Source organism: Borostomias antarcticus (assembly GCF_949987555.1).
Source record: "Borostomias antarcticus genome assembly, chromosome: 9".
Classification (NCBI taxonomy): Eukaryota; Metazoa; Chordata; class Actinopteri; order Stomiiformes; family Stomiidae; genus Borostomias; species Borostomias antarcticus.
In genome coordinates this window covers 23353629-23379666 of record NC_140242.1, presented here as the reverse complement: position 1 = coordinate 23379666, position 26038 = coordinate 23353629, and the positions used below count along the sequence as shown (strand labels likewise).

The following is a 26038-nucleotide window of genomic DNA, read 5'->3' as shown; positions in this document are numbered from 1 at the left end:
CTGTCTAAATTTCTTCTCCTTTGACATCGAGACATTTGTCAGGTATAATAATGCAGAGGGCGTCATTACCAATAACCCATCACTATAAAGCCAGTGGAGAACATACTCTTAAATGTCATCCAATAAAAATACCATCCCACAGCAAAATCACATTAGAATTGATGACATTCAGGAAATAGTGAAGGGAATCACAAGGTAATGATCTACATCATTCAATTTTCCGCCATTTCTGAGGCCACAGATAAAGCTGAGTCAGCAATATGGCTTTCTTCTCTTCATTTCACAGTGCCTCAAAAGCCGTTTCCCTTGGGGCTGTTGAGCTTGAAAACAAATGAAGCAGAAACATTTTCTGATCACACGTGATGAAACCAGCCAATGTACTTGATGTAACTTAATTAGACCACCCAACTTGTGGTATTCCCACTATTTCTTTCTTTCTTTCTTTCTTTCTTTCTTTCTTTCTTTCTTTCTTTCTTTCTTTCTTTCTTTCTTTCTTTCTTTCTTTCTTTCTTATTATTCTCCTCAGTTTTTTGACGCTTTATAACTTCTTCATACTTTGTGCTAGAAATTTCATTCAAACTTTAAAATGTTCATGATGTTAAGCTCTTTAGCGGATGTATTCAGATTTTTTATATTTTTTTAAATAGTTTTTTAGTAATTTTTTACTACTTTTAATAGTAATGTTTGTGCCATTGAAACTGCTGGTGGAATGTTCAGTATCATTATGTTTTTAGAGTGGTGGCAGCTGCTGCTTTGAAAATATCACACATTTTGTAAACTGCTGGCACTCCTACAGTTTTGACAGCTCACACACACATTATATATCGAAATGTTCACACAACTGTGCTGATTCGTACAATGTAAGTATCTAAGCTGTATGACCTATAGTTTTCACTGTATGACGATTTGTTCGGCAACTGCGCTCCCCATTGAAACGTATGGCGCTGCACTCTAGCTTGTGAGCTGCTAATTTTGCATTTTTACCCTTTTTCTAACTTGTCGCTATGCCTACAGTTTTAACAGCTTATACACATATTATATATCGAAATGTTCACACAACTGTGCTGATTCGTACAATGTAAATATCTAAGCTGTGTGACTTATAGTTTTCGCTGTATGACGATTTGTTCGGCAACTGCGCTCCCATTTGAAACGTATGGAGAGTGAGTCCGCAAATTCTGTGTGTACTGTGCTTTGGTGCTGTAGAGCTGTGCTGATGCACTGTGGTTGCTATGGTGACAGTTCACAGGAGAGAGCGTGAAGGTTCTTAAAGGAGTAGTAAAGGGGAAATCATGTTTAGCCCTGTTTTAAAGTTACTTATGATCATATACAATGGTTCAGATCAAAAAGTTGACAAAACTAGCACTTTTGAGAAAGTCTGATAATTGCTCTACCACCGTTTTGGTCATACAATGGATGTGGTTGGGCACCATGAAAAATCCTTCAAAAAACATATTAAACTCTCAATTTCAAAGACAAGAAACTCACCGAGGTGTTCGTTGGCGTTCTGACATATAATTCGCCATAAAGTAAGATTCTAGTTAATCTGGAAAGGCTTTTTAAAGCAAGCACACCACCAAACACCTGTGGTTCGTGGTATAGCGACAGCTTCATCGACCGTCTCTGGCTCTGCGGTTCGGAGAGCCTCCATCTCTTCCATTTGCTGTAGTTCCTCCTCACTATATTCAGGCTCGAAACTATAAGCGCTGCCGTCAAAGTCTAATTCCTCGCGATCAAATTCATACTCTTCAAGATCAGCCATTTTGATAAGCGTTTTCTGAACTGTAGCCTAGGGCTTCCTTGTCTGTGAGTGAAAGAGTAGTGTGAGCAGTGAGCAAACTAGCTAGCCTAGCTAACATAAACAATAACAATAGCTACCATAAGTAGTCCCGCTTCCTGAATCCCCCCTGCGGATTGATCTACACATCTACAATGGTCGCGTCAATACAAGTCAATGGATTTCATAAAATGATCCATAAAACCCTACAGGATTTATTAATATTTAGTTATAGTTATTATTATTGGTAGTGCTAAGTTATATTTGTAGCTATAATAGTAATAACAATTGAGTTTATAGTAGTTATATATACAGTAGTTATATAGAATAGTACTGGCAGTAGTAACTCTAACAGTAAGGTTACTGTTAACCCTAATACTACTGTTAACCCTTACACCACTGCAGTGATGATCTGTTAATGTAGGGTAATCCTCTCAACAGGCATCCTTTTTTATAACAACAGTAGTAGAATTCACCTCAACTTCCATACCAACACCTCCAACAACTACTGTGGTAGCATTTGTATTCCTACCTTCCTTCCTTAGGCTACTAACTTCCGTCCTACCATCCTATCTTCCTTATATTCAAATACATATTCCGAATGACATTCAGACTGTAAACTAATATTTATACCTTTTTTGAGCTATTGAGCTTATTAAAACGATGAGACAAGCAGTAGTTTTTTATATTTATATTGAAATTTATTTAGTAGTATTGGTAGTGCTAACAGTTATATTTGTAGTTATAATAGTAATAACAATAGTGTTTATAGTAGTTATACAGTATTTACAATAGTTAGAAGTTATAATATTATTGGCAGTAGTTGTTACAACCAGCTTCAGCAACTAGCCCACCTCACATTTTCTCCAGGAAATGTATTTTCTAGTTACACTTTCCTATTCGATCTCTCTTTCCCAGTCAAGCTTTGTGACTGTACAGAACATCATCACAGCGTCTATGTACAGTATAAAGGTATTAACTCAAATGAACTGACTTCTACCACTGAGCACTTTTCTCCCCAAGAACTAGGCCTATCTCTCTAACCCTCTCCAGTTCTGTGTGTGTGTTTGTGTGTTGTCTGTGAGTGGGAGCACTGTAGTGCAACAGAGGGGACTAATAAAATGAAATATTATACTGTATATATGTTACGGTGAATGTGGAAAAACGTCCTATCTATACATTAACCGGGGAATGTATACATTTCCCACTTGGACGGTGAATCTATACATTACCTGCGGTTTATCTATAGAGTCCTCTGTTAATGTGAAAAGAAATACAAGTTTTGCCTTCCAGAAAACTGCACCGTCGCAGATGCAGTTGCTTATGATGACATACTCTCCTCAATCGTTCCCAAAATAGCATCGCAAGCTGGCTAACCAGCAGCTTATCTCACACGCTTGACTGGCTGACAGAAACACGATTTGGATAATATAAAAAGTCTAGCCTACTTCCTATTCTTGCTAATGCCAAAATGTGTGTATCCTCGTCAAAAGGGCACAGAGATTGTTCCACATTCACCAGGGAATTTATAGATAAACTGTGGGGAATGTACAGATTCATCGTCCGAGTGGGAAATGTATACATTCCCCAGAATATAGATTCCCAGTTTTTCCATATTCACCGTAATATACAGTAATGTGCAAAGGTCTTAGGCCCCCTTTAAGAAAATTGTTTAAAGCTATTTATATGCACAGTAAGTGTTTATGTGCTTGTAAACACTATATAACATTACAGTTTACAAATAAACATTAATAATAATAATAATAATAATAACATCAGTAATCCAGCAAGAAGCTTGGGAAGCATTTACGACAGGACTACTAAAATGACACAGTAGTTTTTGTATTCTAAGGGAGGCCACACAAAATACCAACTTCTTTTATAAACAATAATTTCATATTTTGGTCCATTTTTTAATAAAGCTTTATTTTTTATTTATTTTTTAATTCAAAGTACCTCTGATTCTCTTCAGACTGCCAACCTACACCATGGACAGTCACTGTTGTTTTTTATTCTTAAGATATTTGTATTACTTTTTTGTATTAAAGGAGTAGTAAAGGGAAAAATCATGTTTAGCCCTGTTTTAAGGTTACTTATGATCATATACAATGGTTCAGATCAAAAAGTTGACAAAACTAGCACTTTTGAGAAAGTTGATAATTGCTCTACCACCGTTCATACCACAGGTCATACAATGGATGTGGGTGGGCACCGTGAAAAATCATTCAAAAACATGTTAAACTATTGATTTCAAAGACAAGAAGCTCACCGAGGGGGTAATTGGTGTCCGTTGGTGTTCTGACATCAAATTCACCCCAAAGTATGAATCCTGTAGGGTTTTATTGATCATTTTATGAAATCCATTGACTTGTATTGACGCGACCGTTGTAGATGTGTAGATCAATCCGCAGAGGGGATTCAGGAAGCGGAACTACTTATGGTAGCTATTGTTATTGTTTATGTTGCTAGGCTACCTAGATTGCAGAAGTTTACACATGTATGTGCCGCGACTAAATAGTTCTATGCTAAATATTTTAAAAAGCCTTTCCAGATGAACTAGAATCTTACTTTATGGCAAATTATATGTCAGAACGCCAACTAACACCTCGGTGAGATTCTTGTCTTTGAAATTGAGAGTTTAACATGTTTTTTGAATGTTTTTCACAGTGCCCACCCACATCCATTGTATGACCAAAACGGTAGTAGAGCAATTATCACTTTCTCAAAAGTGCTAGTTTTGTCAACTTTTTGATCTGAACCATTGTATATGGTCATAAGTAACCTTAAAACAGTGCTAAACATGATTTTTCCCTTTACTACTCCTTTAATGTTTATTTGTGTTTATTCCACAGTTTTATATAGTGTTTTTACAAGCCAATAAACACTTACTGCCCAGATAAATAGCTTTAAAAATAATTTTCTTTGGTGGCCCTGGGATGAGACAGTGCTTCCACCACTGACAAGCTGAGGGGCAGGCAGAACCCAGTCCGATGACCAGTCCGAGAACGATGCTCTAGAGTATCCCTGTGTAAAAAGTTTTGAGAGTGGCTTGTTTAGTGCACACATTCTGAAAGTAGCCTAATGGGACAGAGGTTAGGGGGGAAGAGAGGTCCCTTTGGCCACGGCTACGGGAGTGCGGCTCTCCATCAGATGTGTCACACTGAGAGAGCTCTTCCGCACTGACACATAACCCCGCCGTGTGTTTCTCCCGTCTCAACAGAGCAAAACATCACTTAAAACGAGGATGTCCTACATCAACATCCCTGAAGGCTCTTCCAGGGACCTCGGGACTCAGCAAAGGTGCTGTGTCCTTTACTGACAAGGTTAAAACAGCACAGTGGTCTCACACATGAGTTTCTGCGAGTGTATGGGAATAGACATTCTCCATTAGCGGCCAGGACCAGATAGCACATTCTCAGTGGGGAATTCAACTTTATTTTGTTCCATATATTAAAAGTTTTGAGAACACTACTGTATGATGGCCATGTCCACATTGAGGAGTAATGCAGACTTCATACTGTCTTCATACTGACGTTTTCTACTCCTTGACTGTGCTCTCAATAGTAGATGAGGTCTTTCTTTGCATCTGGCCAGTGTGTTGCTGGGTGTGATTGTTGTCACCTGAAGCAGTGTGGGATCCTGAGTTAGCCCTGCTCTAAGAACTGAGAGGGGCACACTATTTCCTGTTAATGTCCTGGTGTCAAAGCTGGCCTTTTTCAGGTCACTCAGTATAAAGAGAATTGTGAGGGTCAATGTCAATGTCATTTTATTTATATACTGTAGCACCATTCATACAAATCAATATAGCACATAATGCTTTACATAAAAGGAGACCGATAAGAACGTAAATCATACAAACACAGTGAGAACAGATTTAAAAGAAACAAAAGTAAAAGCATTAAGATTGTTAGAAATTAAAAGATAGGGTGAAATAAAGAGACGTGTCCCAAGGCAACATCCAAGCATCAGCCGCATCCTCCTGGTCCCCTGTGCTCTGCGAACTGTCAGGGTTCCGGCGCTTCCCAGTGAAGACGTTTTCACATGCAGGCAAGCAGCAGCATGACCTCATTTCGTCATGTAAGTGAACTCAATCTAAAAACTATATGAACATTACGGTTTGTAAAGAATAAACAGACTTCACAGACCGGGGTTAGACAGGCAATGTACACCGTACCAATAAAGTAAAGTAAAATTAAGTAAAATAAAGTTGAATCTAAACTTGTTTAAAGCAATACATTGCGATATTTGGACCTTTACAAACATATCTGGTGCTAATTCTCCAATTAGATTTACTAAAAGTAAGCTGAATCGTGCAAACAGTCTACTCAGAAAGATAATACATTGACATTTATTACGTTTTAAAACTCGCGCCCCCGGGACGCAGCATTCAGTTGAAGTGTGCATGCGCAACGTTGTGCTTAAACAACACAGTAGTAGCTAACTATTCCGGCATCTATGGATATCATGCATTTTTTTTAGCTCAATGATATCATGGCGGAGGTGAGAAAACCAAAGCGAAACATCACGGAGGAAGCCAGAAAAAGAAAAAGACAATCTGATAACGTTACGACAGTACGACAGTGCACTTACTCGCAGAGCCTATGGGGGCGCAGTTCCGAGAAAACGCGATGTATTGCTTTAATTTATCCAGGAAGGTAAAAAATTGTGCCATTGCAACACTGCCAACATGTTAGCGCGGAGCAGAGGTAATGAGCAAGCCTATGCATGCATTCAGTATCAACAGCTATAGGAGCTGTCATTATGAGTCACAATTACCTCCTGTCACTCCAGCGTGTGTAATCAGTACAGTGTCAGTCAGTTCAGCTCTCCCATTATCACGGCTGATGAAGCTCTTCCACAACAGTAATAGAGGAAGACATTTATATTCCATGCACTCTCTACTAAGGTGTAGTACTTGTCCTTACTACGGTACACTCAGCGACGGATGACAAGTGTCTTTCTTTATATGATTTTCTAACAGGATGAACAAGCTGGTCAGGAGGGCAGGCTCTGTACAAAGTAGCGGTGGAGAGAAGAATACTGGCCAAATTGAGGGCCATCATGGATGTCTCCCACCTCTTCATGGCACTGGTCAGGCAGAGGAGTACCTTCAGCAGCTGACTGATCCTGCCCTTGCTCTATGGAGCGCTTTCATAGGTCCTTCCAAAAAGCTGCCATCAGACTGTTCAATGCATCCTCAGACTGGCTGGATGCCATGGACCTGAGCCAGCTTGGAGTGAGCTAAGACAGTTTGTTTTGGTGTCCAGACGTTTCTTGGACAAGACTGTTAAGTCACACTCCAGATATGACTTGAATTGACACAGCTTGATTTTATTGAGTTGACAGCTTGATTGACTTGACTTTACAGCTGAGATTGTAGACTGTTTTACTGTACTACTGTAAAAAGCACTGACTATCTTCAGAACTTGCAGTAAGCATTCTGACAGCTGTAGCCTACAGGGAAACCCATTGTCCGAAGTGGTTGACCTCCCAGTCTGTTAATTTTGCTAATCGTCTGGTGATCAACATGCCGACCTGTGTGCAAATGTGTTAAGAAAATGAGTCACAAAGAAAATAAAATTATGTTCTCACTGCTATTGATATGTGTTCTACAGAGCCTATTTTTCCACAAGACCACTTAAAAGACTATGAAGGTTCCATTTCCATGCCAGAAAAGGTAGGCCAACTCTCTGAAGTATTAATTTAGTATACTTGGCTGAAGAGACTTATCTCAACGGGCAGTCTGTTCTCTGGCCATCTGCTGTCTCCCAAGACCCCTGCTAACTAGCTTTTAAAGATACCTCATGCTCCATCTCAAAGTATAAAAATACAACAACAACAAAAAATCTTTAAAAACATTGCCCGCCTAGCCCATTCCTGTCCTCAGCTGCTGAAATGCAATGCCTTCATCACTTCCAAGACTTTGACTACTGCAATAGCATCCTCTAAGGCACACCCACAAAAGTTCTCAACAAAATTCAATACATCCAGAACTCTGCTACCCGTCTACTCACTCATGCCCGCACCAGAGATCACATAACCCCGGTCCTCCAAAAACACCACTGGCTTCCAATCGAACAACAAATACATTTTAAACTTACACACTAACCTGACATCAAAGAACTAGTGCCGATAAGGACAACTGCTGTATCGCCTCGCGTCACCTAGCATGGCCTGTTCCAGGGCCGACAAGTTTCACTTGAACACACCGAGCGGACAACAGCCGGCAGCCGACAAGCGTGTAGGTTTCTGAACTTGTGTGAGATGAGATAACTCCACACCACCAGGTGGTAGTAGTCTGTATCATCAAGGGGAAATGGAAGACCACCGGATGTATAAACTGTAAACAATGCAGCGTTTGTTTAGTTACAACTGTTAGCTACAGCACTTAGACTGTAATCTCTGAGAATGTCTACTAAATTGTGTAAATTGAAGAGGTCTGATAAATTGAAATTAGCACTTGTTATCAGCCCCGGCTCCTTGTATGGTGGAACAGATGAAGAGGTGTAGGCGAAAGAAAAGGATAAACCGCACAAATAGGTGAAAGCATGCATGCATGGATCCTACTTTCCCAAATGTGCTAGAAATAAATGAAATATCTAGTCAGTCCACTCATCCTGAGTCAAAACCACAAATTACCGTGATTGTATCGCCGTAGGCGAACGTCTGATGGTTAGTGCGCTGTGCTTGGGGTGGCACGTAGCTCAGGAGGTAGACTGGACGGCTGGGTATTGCAAGATCCCCAGTTCGATCCCAGCTTCCAGAGTGCCGAAGTGTCCTTGAGCAAGCTCACATTCAGCATCGTGGCGCAGTACTTAACACTGTCGCCTCACAGCAAGAAGGTCTCTAGGCCTTTCTGTGTGGAGTTGCATGTTTTCTCTGTGTTTGCAAGTTTCCTCCCTAAGAACCCAATACGAAAAAGCATGCAGATGAACAGGCTCTTCAGTCCGGTCCCTAGCCAGGACTTGGACTGGGATGGGTGAAATGCAAAGAAGAATTTCCACCGGCGAACGCAGATGCATGTGTTTTGTGTGTGGTTGTCGCCGCTCTTTCACCGTGTGTATTTGTGTGTCAACACTGTGTGGCGAATAAAAGACCCTCGAGGTCTCGAGAATTATTATTCTTGGCGACAGGTAAGCACAAGGATTTTGAATAAAGTGCTTAAACTTGTGTTTACAGGGGAAAGCTTCAAGAGCTTATTAATTCAGAGTGGGAGTGTCAACAATTTTGAAGAACTCGTTGCTGAAACCTGTGCAGCAATCTACCAGGCTTTAAAGCAATACAATGCGATATTTAGACCTTTACAAACATGTCTGGTGCTAATTCTCCAATTAGATTTACAAAAGGTAAGCTGAATTGTCCAAACAGTTTACTCAGAAAGATAATACATTGACATGTATTACCTTTTAAAACTCGCGCCCCTGGGACGCAGCATTCAGTCGAAGTGTGCATGCGCAACATTGTGCTTAAACAACACAGTAGTAGCTAACTATTCCGGCGTCTATAGATATCATGCGTTTTTCAGCTCAATGATATCATGGCGGAGGTGAGAAAACCGAAGCGAAACATCACAGAGGAAGCCAGAAGAAGAAAAAGACAATCTGATAACTTTACGACTTTGCAGAGTCTGTGGGGGCGCAGTTCCGAGAAATTCTGAGAAAACGCTATGTATTGCTTTAATATTGAGTTTAATTCTTTTAATTTTACTGTTTCTTTTAAATCTGTTCTCATTGTGTTTACACGATTCATGTTTTTATCCATCTCTTTTTATGTAAAGCACTATGTGCTACATTGATTTGTATGAATTGTGCTATATAAATAAAATGACGTCGACATTGACAATCCAAAACTATTTTGCACTGACTCCATCCCGTGCAAGTCATCAGTGTAGTGTGCTGTGCTGAGTTATTTAAGTAGGCTAAAGACTGTGTTCTGCTAAGCTGACTGTTACCTGTAAAGACCGTGCAAGGCACATATACAACAAAGTTAACCTCCCATTTCCAGTGTGAAGTAGCTTGATTAATATATGTATTATTTGATTTTGAAACAGTAGCCTTCATGTTGTTATTTCGGTACATTTTTAATTGTTTTCAGCAATTCAGCAATGGGATTCTTATTAAAATATGACTCTTTTTTTTTTTTACGCATTTCTGCTTTATTTGATAGGACAGTGTAGGTGACAGACAGGAAAGGTGGGAGAGAGAGGGGGGAAGACACGCAGCAAAAAGCGTGGGCCGGATTCAAACCCACGCCGCTGCAGAAAGGACTAGCCTTTACATGGTAAGCGCCCCAGCCCATTGAGCTACCGGAGCGCCCCCATTAAGATATGACTTTAATGAGATGTGAATTAAAACTAACCAATGGTAAGTGACAGAAGGCCAAGGGCGTTGACCGCTGGTGGGGTGGGTCTGGGCAGGTCTTGCTGAGCTGGTAATTTTTAAATTAGCTCACAGGCCAAAAAAGTGTGGGCACCCCTACCTTAAGTAGTTCCAAACAAGTCCATACCGTGTACATAAAGTTAGCCTGTTTAGTTTAGTGTTGAACTTCCCCTTCCCACTTTAGGCCCTTGACATCGATTGAATCTGCCGACCCATTCCACCTTCCCATTAAAATTCAAACCATGGCCAAAAGGTTATATATAGCTATATAGAGTTATAGCACAACATTGATCCGTTACAGCGGAGGATTCTGACTGTGGGGAAACCCTGGAGGCATAGTAACCACAGCGCTTTCAGGGAGAACTGAGTTTAATAGTGCAGCTCATGAATGCTGGTGCACATGCCAAGTTAGACAAACAACATTTACAGTGAAACATTATTCATGAGTTCCAGAGACAGCAGAAGTTTTGCTGTCATAAAACCACCAATAATGTGAGACCAGAATTTCTCTCCTAATACATATTTTTTTCTCTCTCAATTAAAATGTGACCCATAATAAACTAGAAATGGTGTTCGGGGAGCACAGACTTCTGCCCATGAATGCATGTTGTGGCTGTGTACATGTGAGCATGTGTGCATGCGCACATGCGTGCAAGCAGGCCATGTTTGGTATTGCTGCATTCGTTACGTCGAGAGCTTTTGCCAGTCCATACACCGTGTCTCTGTGACCTTTCCATGTCAAGATGTTTCAGATTCATTGACAATGAATGGGGGGTGGGGTTTGTTCCTTAGCCCAAGTCCAAAAAATGAATGGAGGTAAATGAGCGGCCGTGTTTGAGCAGCTCTGTGGCACCCATCTCGGATCACAGCCGGCGGGGGGTGGTTCGGTGCACTCCGGGCTCTCCCTCTGCACACCCCAGTCCAAACCCTGTGTTTCTAGCACCCCACACAGGGAGCTGGCTTCCTTCTAAGTTTAGTTTTAATTCATGGATCCGCCCTGTGATTTGGATCCACTCTGAAATTGTATAGGTTCTAAATTGGCCCATGCTACACCCCTTCACCGAGTATCATGGAAATCTGTCAGGTTTTTGTGCAATCCTAACAAATAAACCAATCAATAAATAAATAAACACTCGCCACCGAAAACATTACCTCTCGCCCTGCGTTGTCACTAGGGCGGAGGTAATATTATCATTACATAACAAATACTAGAAATGGTGCCCAGAGAGCACAGACCTCCACCTATGAATGCATGTCGTGGCTGTGTGCATGCACACGTGTACACAAGCAACATGTTTGGCATTACTGCATTCGTTAGGACAAGAGCTTTATGCCAGTCCAAACCCCATGTCTCTGTGACCTTCCCATGTCGAGATATGGTTTCAATTCCCTCTATTGACAATGAATGGGGGGAATTTATCGCTCCCCAAGTCCAAAAAATGAATGGACCCACCCCGTGATTCTGATCCACTGCAAGATTGAATGGGTTCTAAGTTGGCCCATGCTACAGACACCTCCACCGAGTGTCATGAAAATCAGGCCTGGGTTACACGGCAACGTTTCAAAAACATTTGGTTCCCTTATGCACCTCACAGTTACACGGCAACGGCAATAATGTTTTGAAAACCTGTGAAATTTCGAAAACGGCGTGAGGGGTGTTTCCGTTCTCATTTTCCTGGATTCCGTTGTCGTGTAAACAGGCGAAAGCGATCACATTTTGATAACGATGAAGGACGTTCGGCTATTGTACAGTTAAATTATAACACATAATTTTAAAGCCCAGAATGTGATTGTAGGATTTAATTTGATTGCTTAGTCGAAATAGGCTCTCTTGTCCGACCAAAATTCTATATAGATCTAGCTTATTCATCGAGCGCTAAAGCTTATTAGACAAAAAATAGGCTATAGCCTATAAAATAGACTACTAGTTTCCTAATTATATAATTTGTGTTAAGACTGATGACTGATTTGCTTCCATACATAGCTACAGGAGTGTATTTTGAGCAGGGTGCTGCAGACAAAAGTGTAAAGTCCAGCCCAATCTCTAAAATGCATGGTGCGCATTGTAAAAAGTAGGCCTCATTTTGTTAGGATATTCTTTTCGATTTGATTATGTTCTGCTATTCTAATCTGTTCTATGTTATTCTTTTTTATAATAGTTAAAATGCAATCTCCAAAGACAGCAGCAGAATTATATAATTTAGACAAAGTGCAATCTCCGAACACTAGACTTCGAAAAATGACACCCTCTCACATCTAGAAGTTGAGTTTTTAGTCACAGTCTAAATGATTTTGCAAAGACTGGGATCATGCAGGTCATTTGCATTAAAGGATAAGGACACTGAATTTCATGTTTAGCCCCATTCCTGGCTTCCTTGGCATGTATCTGACTAGTACAGGTTAAAATATTTCTGTTTTGTGCAGTACAGAGTTCTGTGTCAATAACGTCGGCGCGCGCACCCTGGCTCGTTGCTAGCTATGGGCACACTCGAAAAACTCTAAAAAGTATGATATACGTAGATTTCAAGTTCAGGAATTACATGGTTTATGCTTACCAATACCTTGTAAACAGTATTAACTTCACTGAACATACAACAGCCATCCCTTCACGCTGTAAACCTCCACAAAATTAATCCGAATATGAATTTCGCGGAGGTTTACAGCGTGAAGGGATGGCTGTTGTATGTTTACAAGTTACTGTTGTTTCGAAATGCGTTTTTGCGTAATCCTGCTAAACACACGAATAAACACATCCCACCAAAAACATTACTGCACCCCTGCGCTGTCGCTGGGATGGAGGCAATCACACTTTTCTAAATACAATGACTTAGGTTTATGTGAAGAAACTTCCTTGTTAATAATTTAATTATTTAAGAGAAAATAATGAAGACCTTGTTCAAGGATGCATAAATAACAATACTGATCAGAAAATTGCCATCTGTGTTTTCCTCACTTTCAAACTCACGCACTTCAAATGATATCTAATAAGGAAATTGTTTTAAGAAACAGCTTCCTGCACCTGTCAAAATGGAACGACACCATATTCCCATAGCACTCGTCTGGGCCATGTCAGAAGTCCAAATGAACTAGCTGTCTCGTGTTTTTAAATAACCTTAGTCGCTGATATGGGAGCATGTGTCCTTGTATAAATGAGGACGGGTTAAAAAAAAGCCTCACTGAATAATAAGTCTAGGTGCAATATAGGTAACACAGAACAGTATACTGTAGGTAGCACATACAGGCACAATGATATGCATTCTCATGGGAGTCAAAATGAGGGTGGAAGGAAAAGGAGCTCTATGTAATATGACTGTCTCCAACAATGTCATAGAGAGGAACATATCAGGGCATTCCACACAGGCCAACACCAGAGGCAAAGCTTTGACAACAGTTTCATGAAAAAAAATAAAAAATCTAATCCTTACGATGTGACATATTTACAAAAGAGACTTTGAAAGGGCATCTTATCCTGTTACAGTATGTAAAATGTTCAACTGTCAGTAAATAGCCAGGAATATTTGACTTGCTTTCATGCTGCACAAGGAGTCACTTGAACATTGTATCAGATCACTGCTGTGTAGTCACTTGAAGTTCAAGGCTAAAAAAAAAGCCCTGTAAAATATATTCCAGAGAGCGTCCTTGCAATATAATTAGAAGTTGCACTGGATTAGTGCAGTCACAGTGCATCAGGAGCAAACACATACAGAGGTTCTCTGGTGTGCATTTCTGATATACTACCAGTGCACACTACAGTGGGGTATAACATCTGTAACACAAATACCATCCATCCAAGCCTGTCCAGATGATACCTTATGGAATACCCAAACGCCATGTACACTACAGTGTGGAATGATAAGCAGCGCATAACCAGCATACATAGTACTATGTCTGGCTTTGATATTTATTGAGGAGCATGTACTAAAAGGCCTAATGGAGGAATGAAAAGACTGGTGTCGACATTCAATCTCTCCTTGGGCAGCAGGCCTAGAACGCTCAGGCCTAGAGTAAGAGAGACGCTCTCCTATGCGTCAACTTGCTAACTGGAGCACGACAGAGCAGAGGCGTCCAGGTAGCAGCTGGTGGCCGTGCAGAGACTAGCACGGCCCTGAGGCCCGCGCCGATCATTACCTCTCACTCCTCATTTACAGCTCAGTTCAGCGGCACTGGCCTAAGAGGGACCCCTCAACCCCTCAATAGATACACCTCGGCCCCTCACTGAGCATACACCTCACTGCCCCCTTCCCAGGGGCACTGCAAAGGCAAACATCTCCTCAGGCTGCACATCATGTCTAGTCAGACGTCAATATGACTGGAATGGCAGACGCCCCGCTAAAGATAGATCTAACGACAACGATGAGGGATTCAAGGGGGCTTTGTTTCATGACGGCACCCAGTTTTGACAAGCAGACTTGTGTAGCTGGATGTGTATTGCTGCTGAAACATAGGATAGGGCATTTGTGTCAATACAAAATATCCACTGATATTTAGTTTAATCTATCATCATCCGTGTTCCCCGTCTTGCTGAAAAAGTTGTGCTTACTCGAGGTTGTAGACTTGTTCTACATAGTGTTCGATTTTTGACACAATGGTGCTGATGCTGTTTCACATCTGTTCACATCATCCACATCTCTTCAATCACATCATTGTCAACAAGATCCACAAAAATATGTTTACATGGGATTACATTTCCATGACCAAACAGGGAAATACCTTCACAGCTTCAATACCTTCACGGCTAATTGGACAGCTTTTGACAGATTATGAAAGCCTTAGATGACATCAATTCCATCCTATTGAAGACGTGTTCTGTTATGATGGGTCCTTGTATTTAAATATGAAAGTGCACAGTAAACCTGCTGTCCCCCACCAATGGTGCATGCCCCTTTGTAGGTTTATTATACTGATAATACATTGATGAAAACGTCAACAGGAGTGCACAAGAAACAAGCAAGAATTTGCACTAGCTGGTGCAGTGCATATGTGCAGCCGGACCCAATTTTTGTGGACCATCCGACCAACTAACCAACTGACCAACCAACAGAGCAAGCTACAGTATAGAGCTGCTAGTTGCAGCTAAAAAGAAGAGCGGGATACATTTTTGTTTGTGGTCAAAATAGTCAAATTATATGTGTTTTGTATCAAATTTTCTTTTTTAAATGCCAATTACTCCACAATCTTGGATTGGATCACTTAGCTGTTCACACTCTATATGGAGGCATGCATCATACACACATACATGTGCAATTTCCGACCAATTGGACTTATTGTACATGAGGAGTTGCATTTTATAGGATTAGCCAAATTTTCAACCTTCATGGCGGACCTTTTGGGTTCTTGAGGCAAATTTGTTCCTCATGAGAAAAGACATGTGTACCAATTTCATTTCATCAAACAGCATGGAAATGCCAGCATTATTACATTTTCATTTTGAATCTAATACTATAGAGCCACCTATGGACAAATCATTGTAATTCTGGCATAGGTACTCATGGTCTCTAGTTGCAGCATCCAAATATTTGGTCAAGGACGTTTTGAGTTAACCAGGAAAGGCTTTGTGGACCGACCAGCCGACAAAGCAAGCTACAGTATAGAACTGCTGGTCGCAGCAAAAAATACCACAACGTAAATCAGCGACACTAAAAACAATGGGGGACAAAAACATCTCTGATGCTAGAGAAAACAAGTTACAACAGCACCACTACACTTTTGACATTTGTATCAGTACCCTAATGTTACTAACCCAAAACAATTTTGAAAGTTGAATCAGTTTGATGTTCATCCCCTCAAATCAACTCAAACTTTATTTATAAAGCATGTTTAAAAATAACCGTGGTTGACCAAAGTCCTGTACAGTATAGGCACTAAACAACAAAATACTACATGATAAATAGCAAATAACAAGACAATAAAAGAAAGAAAAAAGAAAAACCATACAAATAAATAAATAAGCATAAATTATCGGTTGTCTAAGCTCGTCATTACATAAAGGCCACTGAGAAAAGATATCCAAGCAGAGACTAAGCAGAGACTTAAAGATATCCAGTCCAGTCCAGTCTGGGCAGTTCTAATATGCAACGGTAGGCTATCCCCTATTTGCACAGTCTCATATTCATGCTCCAGAGGATGCACTTGAAAATCAAATTATAAGAATGGGAGCATGGGAGTATGGATACTGCAATACTGTACACCCACAGACACCCATACTATGGTCATGACAAATTTCATCACGGTTGGACACATACATAGCTATACACTATCACTGGTTTACTCTAAATGTATCCAATATTATCAAACTGCATAAACAAGAACCATCTAATCTATCTCTTACTCTCGAGTAAACCAAAGAACTGCAATCATGGATAAACGGTATTACAACGGTGGCTATGAACTTGTTAAGTCTGCCCAACTGGTCCAATCTAGCTACTGTATGAGCGCATTCACAGTAAAAGGGGAGGTATAACCATCGCACATCTTAGTATGGGTATTTGGACACAGCCATGGGCAAACAATACGCAAGTTCCGTCCACTAAATTTTACACAAGAGAAGCAATATTATAGAAATATGATCTATATAATCCAGGCGCAACACAGTCGCTAGCCTACTGCCAATGGCAGGAAGGAAAGCCGGAAAAATATTGACAACTGCCTACGTTTTATCAATATCCTCATGCACTCGAGTAGGCTAGATCATTGGGCTATGTGTATTCTTATGGCATGTAAAGCAATTGCAGCCTATGCCTATATATCTTATTCTTTCAACTGCAACCCTGGGAGTCTTGCAAAGGACGCTTAAATAAAGCAAATGTAGGCTATAATTTTTAATAGTTTCAGGTTGTAGTAGACAATGTCTCTATAAAGAGGAGTTTAGAACTAGAGATTAAGATAAAACATATTAATATGGAAAAAGTGAATGTCGAGGTAGAGAGGCTATAAGTTTACGGGAAAAAAGGTATCTTTAAAAGTCTTCCTAAAAGACTGTACAGTCTGTAAAAAGTCTTCCTAAAAGAACCTCTCACTCTTCGTGCACTGAGATTATTTTTTAATTCGCACACTGAAGTTCTATATGGGATATTAATGTCCATATGCCATTTTCCAAGTGACTTGATCAGTCAGCGGGCATTGCTGTTTTGATCTTTAATCTGGAATTTAACCTGCCCCAGAGCAGATTAGCTCGACAGCATAAATTACCATGGCGATATAGGACAGTGAAAAGTGATCCACATTTGTGATATGCATAAACCAGTCTTGAACCTGAAATTATTGTGCTAATCCTGTAATCCTGTTTCATAGTACAGGGCCCAGGACTGTTAGGACTACAGCGGGATACCTTCTCAACCTCCTAGGTGTTATAGTGAAGCCGAGATCCTCCTCTCTTCCCTGGATTGCCTACCTCAGTGCGTAGTCCAGGACTATTACAAAGAGGAAGGGTGCAAGGGTGTCCGCTTGTAACACTCCCGCCATGATGTCAAAATCCTCGCCCTTGTGTTCCAATAAACGGTCCCTATGGACCAAAGTAAATTAAGGGGAACATCATAGGCCTTAAGGATTTTCATCATGATACCTCTGTGTATTGAGTCAAAGGCCTTTTTGAAATCAATAAAGCACAGCACTGCTGTCATGTTGTTCTTTTTCACTTCCTCAATGATTCTCCATTCGGGCCAAGATCTGAATTACTGTGGACCTCCCCTCTCGAAAGCCATTCTGGTTCTCTCTCAAGTGTAGGTCGATGGCACTCCTCAGATTTTTCAGTATCATGCAGTTGTACATCTTTGCAATTATACAGGTCAGGCTGATGCCGCGGTACTTGTCTGGCTTTGAGAGATCCCCGGCTTTAGGCACTGGGATGATGTTGGAGAGAGACCATATATCAGGCTTGTTATTTTTCATTAGGGCAAGATTGCAGATCTCCAGATGTCCAGGATGATGTCATCAAGGTCTTCGCAGTTCTTAAAGAATGACACATCTTAATGACACATAATGTAACCAAGTCCAGGTCCTGGTCAGGGACCAGAGTTGAGTGTAACATGCTACAAAAGTAAAGTGTTACAGTAACATATTGCTTTTGGCATTAACTAAGTAATATACTGCTTTATCGATAGGATTTTGGCAATGTTATTACTAGGGATGGGAATCGAAAACTGGTTCTTGTTGAGAACCGGTTCCCAGTGAATCGATTCCTTGGAATCGTAAGCCAAAATCCTTAACGATTCCGATATCGTTTCCTGTCGTTGCTGCGCATGCGCAGTGTCGTCACACGCACGCTGCCTTGTTTTGTTTTATTCATGGAAGTAATAATAGGTTTTATTAGACCGAAGAAGTAGTAGAAGAAGCCAGCAACATGTCGTCTAGGCATAAACGTTCGAAAGTGTGGTTACATTTCATGTGACAAGATGACAACACGGCCACTTGCAATACTTGCAAAAACCTATATCAGAAATAAATACTACAAATATGCAAAAACATTTGGCCACACAGCATGCAATAACTTTGCAGGAATGTCCCGTTTTTGATGCGCTCTGGAGTGACGACAGCAGCGCAGCTAACGTTAGTGTAGTCGAAGGTAAACTCCTGCAGGCTTCAACTTTGACTTGTAACCACAGCTCACCTGGAATCTGCATAGCTACACCGCAACGCATATTCTGTGAAGTTTTCGATATGGATAAAGCCATCCCATTACTTTGAGTTTATCAAAGAAAAGGGCAACAATGTCACAGTAAAGTGCAATCTATGTGCAAGTCGAGGGAACTGTCTACAGTAAAAAAACAAAAACGAACAGTGATTAGATTTCTCTGGATCTCCATGTACCGTGTTTGAACCTTGAGACATAAGGACATTTCTGGCAGAGCATGTTGTTGAAGATATGTGACCTCTGTCAATAGTAAAATCACCAACTTTAAGAAAGCTTGTTGCAAACATTATTTGCAAGCGCGTCGGTTTGGTGCTCGTTGGAGGGAGAATGAAGGCATATTTTTCAATCCATTCATATTTGAATTGCCGATTTCCACTGTAAACCTTTCTTTTGGCCACCTCTGCACTAGCTACACTGGAAATAACTGAGGCTAACACCAGGCTAGCTACTAGTTAGCTACTAGCTAACGTTAGCTAGCCGCAGATGAAACTAATGCTAGCTGTGATGTCAACTCTCCATGTGCGCTGTCCACTCACATAACCCCTGAGCTGCCAGATCAGATTGACAGTTTCCCAACCGCCCAATGTCACCAAAGGTAGGGCACATGGGCGGAAAACCTCAAAATGGTAAGAGGTAATGGTAAATGGACTGCACTTATATAGCGCTTTTCTCACCCCTAAGGGACAAAGCGTTTTACAATGGCCTCTCATTCACCCATTTACACACACACACTCCCACACTAGTGTTGCCAGCAGGCCATACAAGGCGCTAGTCTGCTCACTGGGAGCATTTGGGGGTTCAGTGTCTTGCTCAGGGACACTTCGACATGTAGACTGGAGGAGGCGGGATTCGAACCGACGACCCTGCGATCATTGGACGACCCACTCTACCTCCTGAACCACAGCCGCCCCACAGCCGCAACACTGCCAACGCTAACCCCTCTAAACAGGACATAATGAGTAGGGTTGGGCCAATGAATGATGTCATCGTCCATTGCTGACAACTGATAGCCAAAGACGATGGTTAAGAAAACATTGTGACATTGTGTTAAAATAATTGCAGGGCACTTAGGTGGTCAAAACGAACAGTTGGGTATTATATTTGTGCATTTAATACGTTCCTGTCATTTATTTCCCATATTGTGTCCCTGGTGAAGAATTAGAACAGCGAACTGGAGCAAGCGATATGCCAAGAACCGGTAGCTCTTATGAACTGGCAATTTGAAACGCCACAAAACAGTCATTTTGTACCTTTTCTCAGAATTCATAGCTAAGCACCAGTAAAAGGAGAGGAGTCAGGAGAAGAGGAGACAGAAACGATCAAAGGAGACAGGACTTGAAATGGTATGATTCACCTTTGTTGGGTGTGTGTTTGTGAACTGGTTTGGGGGGGGGGTGATGGGGAATGGTGATTGGTATTATAATTGTTTGCTTACCTTTTAATTAATATGATTATTGGGAGGAAAATGGTGGACCTTTAGGATTTGTATTTGAGCACCCCTTCTCTACACTAACCTATGAGAATCCTAACATATGTAACAAGTACAAGACAAGCAAGGATTCTCCTCAATCTTAAAACTCTGTGGATTGGAAAATAGAAGGGCCCCGTGTAGAATGGACTTTTCATTTACTGAGAAGCCAAGTACAGTTCATTGGGTACAAAGCAATGTGAAATGTATTGGCAGTGGGAAAAATGAACTGTGATTAGCACTCCCTGTGATGGGCCCTGGTACATCTCATGTGACAAATGCACCAATGGGCAGACAGAGACTGTTCTAATAGCCCCCCCCTGATTTCATCAAAATGTTCTACTTACATAGATTCATCTCAGATGTGATTGTCAAACATGAATGCTGCTGTTGGCATGTTCAGCTCATTAATGTCTGCTACCCTATGTGGTAAACTTATGTGAATACAAGGAGACAGGAGAAAGCTGAGTCTAAATGCAATATTAATCAGAAGAGAATGAAATAAAATGTCTACACCATCTGAAAGGAAATAAAAAATAATTTACATATTGTTTGTTAGAAAACTGGAGGACAGACTCATGAGCTATAAACAACAAAATCTGGAACCGTGGAATATCAACAACAAATGAAGAAAAAAGTGAAAGGCTCAGAAGTTAAAATGTCTTCAACAAAGATGTGTGTTTATGAAATGACAACTCTCAAAACTACAGCCTGCTTACTGCAAAAATAAATCATGACAATATAGTGGTGCACAAATTGTTCTCTGATTTTCCACAGATATATTATGTCTAAAGATTAGGGTTGCAAAGGGGCGGAAAGTTTCTGGTACATTTGTAGCCTTAACAGCTTTTTTTCAACAATTTTTTATTTTATATACTTATTTTAGGATTTTATCCAATTGTCATCCAATTTGGTAGCCAATTGACCCTGAACTAGTCTCCAATTAATGTTTATATTTACAGTATGTCTGTTTATGACAAGATAATACAGTTGGTATAAATAATCCCAAAATTCCCAATGAATTCCTGTTAATTCCCATACATTCCCATTAATTCCCATGGAAAGTTTCCAACTTTGAACATTCATGGAATTTTGCAACCCTATTAAATATATCTTTGTACAGAAGGGTTGAATTATACTGTCACTACAGTATCCATATAAATGGGGAGAGCAAAACACTAATGAGAAGTCATTTCAAGTTAAATATCACTGTTAATCATGGGCTTGACTGCATGTATGATGGATGTGTTTAATGGTTACGGTTGGTCTGACAAATCCAAATTGAAGAATCAAAAGAATCAACATGAAAAACAAAGGGTAATGGGTTAGATGAAAAACCCAATTACCCATTCATCAAAAAAAGAATTAGACACAAAGAGGGGAGGGGAGCTGTATCCTCTTATCAATGTCATATCTACACAACAGATATTAACCCACAGGTTTCCATGCTGGAGCCTGCCAGTATCCTTTGAGCGACAGCTGTTTTATTCTGTTCTTCCTGAGCCTCTGCAACTCTTGTTTGTCTGTAGTGGTTTCTCCTGCTCTGAGGAGGAGCGCCTGTTGAGATAGTCCATCATGCAGCCATTTTAGTATTCATGAGCATGATTAATGGCAAGGCGATGGGGGGTTTGAAAAATCCACTTTGGCACCGAGAATGAAAAAAAAAAGATGTAAAAAAAAAAGATGATTTGGGGTCCTGAGTTTTCTAATAGCACTCTACCTCCTGTGTGTGTCACAGCAGGAGATATTCACATTAAAATCAACAGACCACAGTCCCACATAAACAACGCTATTATGTGCAACCCTTACAATCACTGTCAATCCCAACAGTCCAATTACTGTAAATCCAGTTCAATCAAAATCCTTTTCATCGGCTGGACATTAAAATGCAAGGTCTTATTTGTACTGTATAAGAGGCCACATTGCCATGTGTGATCTCTCCCAGGGTCTCACCTATAAATCCACCTATTAATCTGCGACTGACAGTGTGGAGGTCAACATAATCTGATAATGCATTATAGCAATACTGTCCGGCAGCAACACCTGGCCATTCTCCTCCCATGCAGCCTCATTGAGCCCTTTCTAATCCATCCCATCCCATTACAAGCAGGAGGAGGACCTGTGCACATTACACGCTTCAACAGAGATCATTTGCCTGCATGCGTATGCTGCCAAGGAACACATAAAATAACAGTACCGTTATTTCTGTCCCGTTCCCCGGCTGGGAATAAAGCAGGCTGAGCTGGACATGGAATGACAGGGTGAGCTGAGACAGTTTAAGAGGCTCTGCAGCTCTGGGTTGTACGTACCCACCAAGAAGACACCAGGGGTCTATGACTTAGCTCCCAAATCTCACCATCTCATCTCAGCCATTGGGTAATTCACAGACTGGAACCTGAGACAGGTCTCTATCCAAGCTTGCATGCACGGCTAGTCTTTCACCGGGGTAGTGATGGGCTTGGATTAGTGAGGTCGGTATGTAATGAACTCACTGACAGTTTATTTAAATACACAGAACCCAGACTGTAGGGGAGCAGGAGGAGCGCTGGCCATTTTTAGCTGTGCTGACAGTCTCTGTGACTTAGGACTCAGACAGGGCGGTCGACTGGTTCAGTCCCTCTTAGCTCATAAGCCCTGACCACTGTAGCTGCTGACAGCCCAGGCCAGGGCCTCTTCAGAATGCAGGGAGGCCAGGTCCCGTGGTATTACTGTACCTACCTACCAGGCCTTCGGGTCTGACTCATAGCAGCACTTCTGGCAATATGGCTGACACCACTGCTGACATTCCACCTGACCCGGTTCATTCTGCCTGACCACACACACTACTAAAACTAAACTCCACACAGCCACTCTGTATCAAGCATTGGTATTACGTTAATAAGAGTGCTATAGCATGGAGCAAACCAAAGTCACCTCAAAGCATGTTTATATGGCATAAATGGGTTCATTTGGAAACTTTTAAAACAGTTATTGGAGATATTAAAATGTCTTTGGCATATTTACTCTAAATAAATAACGGTCACACTTTACAATAAGGGTCACAAAAACATTAGTTAACTGTTAACTAATGCTTATTCAGAGTTAGGTTAGGTTACTAATGTTAATTAATACCTTCTTTAAGGTTAGGGTTAGGGTTAGGTGAGTTAACCTTAGTTAACATAAATCACATTAGTAAATGGTTAATATACATTAGTTAACTGTTACTTAATTCTTAATAATGCATTAACTAACGCTTATTAATGTACCCTTATTGTAAAGTGTTACCTAAATAACTGTATCTACTGCTGTAACTATCTACTCATCTATAAGTATTAGTCAAGAGGGCTTCATTATCTGTGGAAAAAAAACTATATACTGTATCAGATAGTGATGAAAAAGAGAATCGATATTGTGAAGCACAACCAGACGTGTCAGTCCATAGGGAGAAGAAGGGAACTCTGGTGTCTTCTATCTAATTCAAATTCTAACACTGTCAGTCTCTAGGGCATCAGCCATCAAATGGCATGGCAATGGCACATGGCATATCCATCTCCCTCTGACCACAATTAGAGGCTGATGGATCTCCTCAAGGGGAAATGACCAAGAGCTACAATGCTTTACGGAGCACAGTCGTGTGTTTATTCAAAACTTCATGAATTGTCATAGAAACACATGCTTCAGGGCATGCAGTCTGTATATGACGCTTTGACATTGAGTTGATTACATAACTCAACAAGCCTGGAAAAACAGTACAGAGTTGTATAAAAACACGACCACACACTGTATCCTCACTAAACACTCACACTACAAATTCCATCTGTCTACTGATGCTGTGGATTTTGTCTATTATAGCCATACTTTTGTAAAGTCTGGGGTTAATACTAATGTAGGTGTGATCAAAGGAGGGGAGACTGAGATTTTAATTCCTTTAAGAGATAAAGAAGCAATGACAGGAACATCTGGAGGATCACTTGTTATCAAATACGCAGCCCATCTACCTGAGCCAGATTTCGTGCTGGGATTCACTGAGTTGTGTGATCTGAGGGATCATGACTAATATTGTGGACAGGTAAAACACAGCATCCAGAACTCTGCTGGGAGAATGAAAAAAAGAAATAAAACTGAACACGACGCTTCAACTTCATACACATTCAGTATCTACTACACTGAATAAAACAATGAACATAACAATGTTCTGTGTTGAATTCTTAATTGGCAACCCTACACACCTCTCCCAAAGGCAATTTTGGATCACTGGAAAAATGGACCATGTAGAGTCGTAGGCAGTGTCTTTTTTAAACGAATCGACTGGTTTACAGGACAGAAATCTGAATGATGATTTAGTCGTGTTTGATTATTCATCATCTGTGGCAAACACAGAGACCTCTACTGGACATAGCACTCCCAGCAGGATGGATGCTGCCTCCATTTAGCCTACACAGAAAATCTAATAAATATAGAGATTATGAACGCCCTTACCTTTAGGCCACAGCAGTGAATGGCAGAGAGTGGTCTGGCCAACATAAAACTGCCATTGGCTAATGTGCCAGCTAATCTGCCGTAGCCTACTACAGTTGTGTTTAATATTGTGGTAAAAGGTGAAATATAGGCTACATTTTGCGTTTGAAGGAACATAATGCAGTGAATCAAAATATATATAATTTTATATATTTGAACTGTGATAAATGATTTGAAAATACAATAATATAGCCTACAGTAATTCATTAGGCTATATAGAATAAATAGGCTGTTAGCCTTACATATTAGCCAGCCGGTAAATCGTTCACCTTTTAAACCAACCATTAGATAAACTATTTTGGCAAATTAAACCGCGTTTCAAACAACTGCAGGATCATTATAAAAGCTTAAGCATACAAAACGGTTAAAGTTATGATTTCAAACTTCTACTCCAAAATCCTTAAACATCAGATTGTGTCCAGTCTGACCAAGTGTAGCCTAGGCTACCACAGGGAGCAAGCAGTCAAATCTGACGGTCCATCCTTACCTGGTATGTCCTGGAGAGGAACATGTACGAAGCTGAAGCCTTTAGCGACACAAGCGTCCCTAACCTCACTACAGTTTCGGGCTTTGAAATCTGCTCTTGCTACGAGTGAAAGCACCGAAAAAGTGCAAATGATGATTTGTATTGTCAGCATGATGCACTTGTGTGACAAATCCCTCTGATCCTTTGAAGATCCCCGTTAACTCCGCTGCAGTAGATCCGCAGGTAATAACAGAACGATTAGTGGTTGCCACTTTTTCTACAACTGTCTACCAGCACATCTTTCTCACTCCAAATCTATGTTATTTTGCAACCAGCGATGAGCCCTCCTTTGCCGCAGAAAACACAAGTACGCAAGTACAGGTGCCAGTGCCACATGGATCCGTGAAGAGAACGAGCGCGTGTTCACTAAACTTCGCTCCTAGGGAGGCGCGAGCCCACCTACTGCTGTGAAGAGAGTGGCAGTGCTGTGCGGATGGGGACCGCTCGTGCTCACAGCCCAAGTGGCGAAGCAGGGCACGCGGGAAAACGCGGAGTGGAGTTCAGACTCGTCCCGTCTCACACGCGCGCATCTCTCGAGATATCCTAAAACCTTCATTAACCCTACATATTGATTAGCATGGCCTATTTTAGCCGCACTTGACTAGAACAGACATTGCCTGGGTAACCATTTGGGCATTTTCATTGCTAATTCTCTGGAATGGTATGATTCTAGGTCTACATCCCCAGGTGATGATGGGCTGCTGGCCTGCATGTATTGTGGTGACCATTCATGAATAATCTCACGGCTTTATTGATATAGCCC

The 26038-nt window shown here is 40.9% G+C and overlaps 1 protein-coding gene across 1 annotated transcript in view; it reads right to left on the bottom strand.

Annotated features, from left to right (window-relative positions):
* Positions 1–25387, bottom strand: part of LOC311313078 (glypican-6-like) — a gene marked incomplete at both ends in the record, with an annotated part of 114305 nt that extends 88918 nt beyond the window's left edge. Inside the window, one exon of the mRNA XM_084443114.1 lies at positions 25237–25387. Within this exon, the coding sequence (XP_084299240.1) occupies positions 25237–25387 (151 nt within the window). The remainder of the gene's footprint in view (positions 1–25236) is intronic.
* Between the last annotated feature and the right edge of the window lie 651 nt (positions 25388–26038).